The following is a 5,063-nucleotide window of genomic DNA, read 5'->3' as shown; positions in this document are numbered from 1 at the left end:
GGGGGGGGCGCCGCCGCCGCTCGGGTGCAGCTTCTACTGGGGTGTACAGGGGAGGAGCAAGGAACCGTGAGAACAGCCAGGGCACTGACACACCCGGCCCGGCCCGGCGGGCCTCCCCGGCCCCAGGGATGCCCGGAGCCACGGTGTGGCTGTGCCGGTCATAACTTAATTGGCTTTTCCAGGATACAGAGTGAGAAAGGAGAGGAGCGGAGCAGGGCCAGGGCTGGCTCCTGTGGCTGCTGTCAGCTCTGCACCCCTCATATACAGTTCAGTTCATTTAGTGTCTGGTCCAGTGTCTGGTGCAAGCCCAGGTTCTCCTCTTTGGCCTGAGCAAGTTTTTCTGGTGAGAAAGAAGAAAACCACAAGATTGAAATCACATTATTTTATAGCCTTTTCTCTTTAAATAAAACCTGGGGTAGCTTACCTTCATATGTAAGATACCTTTATCATCAAAACAGGGCCACTTTTTTATAATTGCTGTGCTTAAGGGAGGCTTTTGGACACGTCTCATGGAATGTGAAAAGGCTGTGTTTTAATGTGTCATTTATAGGCCACATCCTGCTGGGTTCTCGGTGGACCGGGAGGTTTTTAACCAGGCTGGTGGAGCACCAGTAGATACTGAATGCACTCAAAGCTTTTCACTGACTAAAGAACACCAAAATTCAGTTGTTTGCCAGACGCAGGTGCTGCCCCATCCTGACCATGTCTTGCCCAACCCCACATGAGGAGCTGAATGTGTTTTTGGTGTCATCACCAGTGAATTTGAGCTGATCTATACAGAAGTAAACCCTGCAAGATGAAAGGTAGAGGTATCATGTTTTATTGAGCTCAGTTCCCCCAGAGGTGAAGTGGCACAGGAGTGACAGGGATTACAGGCAAGAAAAGCTTGAGAAAACACAGTGAGTGGGAGCTCCCCGTGTCCCCAGACAGGGGCAGGTCACAAAGAGGTCATGTCGTTGAGGGCATGGTCGAGCTCCTCACTGATGGCTTTGTACTTCAGCTTCTGAGCATAGAGCTCATCTGTCAGGCACCAGGGCAGCAGCAACAGGCCAGCAAGAAACGCAGGGAGGAGAAGAGGCCACAGGAGGAGAGCGGAGAGGCAAAAGGCAACAGCAGCCAAAGCAGTTGGGGAGGAAAACAAAAGAAGAAAACAGAGGCGTAGTTGAGTATCAGAAGGAAAGCAAAACATCCACAAAGCTGCCTGGTCAGAAGTTCCACCTATGTGAACTTTTTGTCTTTTTGTAATCTCACAACTGTTTTCAAGTAAGCAGATTAAGTATGGTGAGCCCTTGAGTCCCTCCCTCTGTTAGTTGGCCAAAATCAGGTAAGTGTTACCAACTTTATGGAAGAAAACCTTTTTCAGGAGAACTTCCACCACACAGGGCAGGTGCCCAGTGGACACATCACACCCATCTACCAATATGCTGCTGTTCTTTCCCATTAAATCCACCACCCACTCCTAGAATTTATCATCTGATTTGAAACTGACCACTTTTAAAGAAACTTGATTCATTCCATACCTTCCAGGTCATCAATAGACTTTTCCAGTTTGGCAACAGTTCTCTCTGCAAACTCTGCACGAGTTTCAGCCTAAAAAAGTTGAAATAGCATCACTGGGTGCTCCTAGAAAGATTATGCCCAAAAATGCATTCTGCTTGGGGATGGCCAAACTTACTTCTTTCAGCTTGTCAGAGAGAATCTTGATTTCTTCTTCATATTTATCTTCTTTTTCCGAGTACTGTGAAAACAATAAACACTCTTTAAGGGAAGTTGTAGCAACAATAACAAATGTTTATGAAACTGTGACCTATTTATAAGCACTCTTCCTTTTAAAACAGCTGCAAACACCATTTCCGTGCTCTTCTGCAGACCTTCAGGATTGTTTGGGCAGAACTGATGGAGTGGTATCCACAGACAGGCAGGTAAAACCTCTCATTTGCTTTGTATTTCTGGTTTATTTCCATGAATTCTATTTACAAGTTTTGGCTTTTCCCATATCCTTTAGTTTACTGAAAGAACCAACCTTTTCAGATTGAGCTTCCAAAGATTTCAGGTTGTTTGTGACATTCTTTAACTCCTCTTCAAGGTCACTACACTTACTAGAAAGGGAAAATAGAAGTATGAATTACTAGTGTTCCTGTTATGATTTGGAGGAGTCTAAAAAACACAAGAGAGGAAGTAATTAAGTCTGAAAGAAGAAAACCAGGTATATAGTGTACAAACCAACTTTTCTACAAGTACTAACTACATGCCTGCCTAGCAGGAGATTATTTTCAATGAAATGTAGTGTTGATACTTGCTATATTCTGAAAAGTTACTCACACTTCAGACACCTCTGCACGCTCCTCAGCTCTTTCCAGTTCACCCTCCAAAATAACCAGTTTACGGGCAACCTGTAAAAAGACAACAGCCAGTTGTAAGTCAGTGTGCAGCTCACAGAATCGCAGCACGGCTTGGGCTGGGAGGGACCTCAAAAATCATCTAGTTCCATCCCCTGCCACAGGCTGGGACACTTTCTTTACAGATTTCAACAGGCACTCAGAAGTACTCTGTTCCTGCTTCCTCTAGAGTAAGGAAATTAGGCTGAAGCATACACCCACAGATGTAACAGCCCTCCCCAGTTAGATTTTGCAGTATTTTAGCATTGGGTACTGAAGAGGCTGCAAATCACTATTAAAATTCCTCCTTGTTGGCAATGATCCAAGGTTGAAGCATCACCCAGTGCCAATTGAACAGAGGGACTAAACTGAAGAGCAGTGTTATTGTTCACGGCTCTCCTGTACGTTTCACCATTTCCTTCTCCCTTTTACCTCCTCATACTTGCGGTCGGCTTCTTCAGCAATGTGCTTGGCCTCCTTCAACTGCATTTCCTGAATTTCCATCTTCTCTTCATCTTTCATTGCTCTGTTCTCAATAACCTTCATTCCTCTGCAGAAGTCAAAGCATGTTTAATGTAGAAGCATTTTGACACTTGTATCTCAACTTCACAAAGTGAAATTTCGTATTTGTAACCTAAAAGTGGCCCATTATGACCACTGTGTTCATCAGGGCTAATGGAATTACCCAATCAAGCTTGTAAGAAAGTTTCAAGTCCCTGACCTGCAGTAGCACATTCAGATACTAAATTACACAGGAATATTTTATTCACATATATTCACTTTTTGAACACCAGAAAATAAAAAAGGAGCATACCTCTCGCTCTCATCTGCTGCTTTCTCAGCCTCCTCCAGTTTCTGCAGGGCTGTGGCCAGTCGTTCCTGGGCACGATCCAACTCCTCTTCCACGAGCTGGATGCGTCTGTTCAGAGCTGCCACCTCACCCTCAGCCTGTGTGAACAATGGCCCAGACTGGGGTTACACAGCACTTGCTGCTGGCCCATGCTCCCAGCTCACAAGTGTCCTTACAACTACAGCAGCATCTCCCTGGGACTGCAGGGCAGCTCAGGGGCCCTTTTGCCTCTGCTTTTTTGTTTGCTTAAACTCTGGCATCTCAGGAATGTCAAGGTATGGAGTGTGTGCTTGTCCTTTCTTTAATGGCACTTACCATTCCTGCCACACAAAAAGGAACTCTACAGGACTGCTGGATCGAGGTATTTTTGGAGCACTTCACAGGGCTGCATCTATCCAAACTTAAAAAATGAACCGTTTCCATGATGGCTTAGTTCCAAAACCTTCACCGTGGGTTTCTCTGCCCTTGGTTTCAGTGACACCCTGTCACAGCTCACTGTGGAGCTGGAGCCAGGTCCTGATCCATCCTGGATGCTGGAGAATCTACAGGGTCATCTGGGCACAGACAGTGGCCTCAGCATGGTAGTCAGGCTTTTTTGGGACAAAATTAGATAGATTCTTAAAATAAGTTAACTTTGCTTCCTGCATTACTTAAGGAATTAGGCAGGATGCATTTCTCAGTAATAAGATCCGTTTCTGTATTATTGAGCAAACTGCACATTACCTGGAACACCATTAGCATATAAAAAAATAGACTAGTTAATAAATGGAAGAGATTCCTGGGAGAAATGCTCGATACAGGCAACATGGACAAACTGGTGTCCATAAATATGTGTTTATTAAGATTCAGCTCCTTTAATTGCTTGTTTTTGAAGGAAAATGGAACCTTGCTTTAGTAACTGCCAGGCTCGTGCACTGTATTGTCCCCCATTCTGAGGAGGATTGCCATATACAAGATTAACTTTTTTTTCCCCCAAACACTTTTACAGAATATAGACCCTGGAGGGGCGACTATGCTTTATGTTAAAACACTTTGGGGAAAAAAAAAAAAGGCGTTTTTCTGCAGCTTAGCAAATTTGGTCACTGACCACTCCTAAGCTGGAGGAAGTGGTTTCCATTCACTTCTGAGCCATCTTGGAAAGGAGTTCAGTGGCTGATCCAAATGGAAGCTGACCCAGGATTCCTCTAGTCATAAATTATCCAACATTTCATCTGTTTTTACCCAGTGCAGTGTTTAACTTCCCGATTTATACACAAGGCATCGATCATGTACAAAACTGGCATCTGTTCTGTGGCAGCAACTCCTTCCACTAGACAGGGCGCTTTTAAGTCACTTTTTAATTCAGCAAGATTCCAAAGTTATGGAGCCGCGGCCACTGGGAATCTGGGGTGAGCCTGGCTCCACCTCTCCCAGCAGCAGCCCGCAGTCCTTATACGGTAAAACTAACTCGCTGACATGTGATAAAATAGCAGGAAGATGCCGGGAAGGCTGATCGCACACAAATCTAAGTGAAACCAGCTGTCCAACCCCGGGAGAGCCGCACGCTAGCGGAGATTTCGCATTTCTCTGTGAAAACCAGGACGGAAAGTTATTTTTCAGCAGTTCGGACATTTCCCAGCTGTGCTGAAGCCAGCGGTGCGGCGCCGAGAGGCGGGAACTCCCCGCTCCGTGTAATGCAGCGCTTTTGCCTAATTAAACAGCCATTTCCTACTAAACTCTCAACTGCTCCCCAGTGCCGATCGGTGCTCGAACGCCTTTTCCGCAGGAATGGGCCCCAAAGCACGATAAGCGGCGGGTGAGGAGCCGCCACCGCGCCCGGTTCCCCGCGGGCCGGG

At 45.9% G+C, this 5,063-nt stretch overlaps 1 protein-coding gene across 3 annotated transcripts in view; it reads right to left on the bottom strand.

Annotated features, from left to right (window-relative positions):
- Positions 1-6: 6 nt before the first annotated feature.
- TPM4 (tropomyosin 4) overlaps positions 7-5,063 on the bottom strand; it is an 8,524-nt gene continuing 3,467 nt past the window's right edge. The window contains exons 3-9 of one of the 3 annotated variants that reach the window (XM_005429461.3): positions 3,193-3,326; positions 2,811-2,928; positions 2,323-2,393; positions 2,024-2,099; positions 1,676-1,738; positions 1,521-1,590; positions 7-340 (exon numbers count right to left, since the gene is read on the bottom strand). In XM_005429461.3, coding sequence (XP_005429518.1) covers positions 258-340; positions 1,521-1,590; positions 1,676-1,738; positions 2,024-2,099; positions 2,323-2,393; positions 2,811-2,928; positions 3,193-3,326 — 615 coding nt within the window. In that variant the 3' untranslated portion in view covers positions 7-257. Of the gene's footprint in view, positions 341-804; positions 1,021-1,520; positions 1,591-1,675; positions 1,739-2,023; positions 2,100-2,322; positions 2,394-2,810; positions 2,931-3,192; positions 3,327-5,063 lie in introns of those variants that run through there. The other 2 variants (XM_005429460.2, XM_031064010.1) reach the window with 2 other exon arrangements.

This window comes from Geospiza fortis, unplaced genomic scaffold, assembly GCF_000277835.1.
Source record: "Geospiza fortis unplaced genomic scaffold, GeoFor_1.0 scaffold299, whole genome shotgun sequence".
Classification (NCBI taxonomy): Eukaryota; Metazoa; Chordata; class Aves; order Passeriformes; family Thraupidae; genus Geospiza; species Geospiza fortis.
The sequence above is the reverse complement of the archived record's forward strand: the minus strand, read 5'-3'. Positions and strand labels throughout refer to the sequence as shown.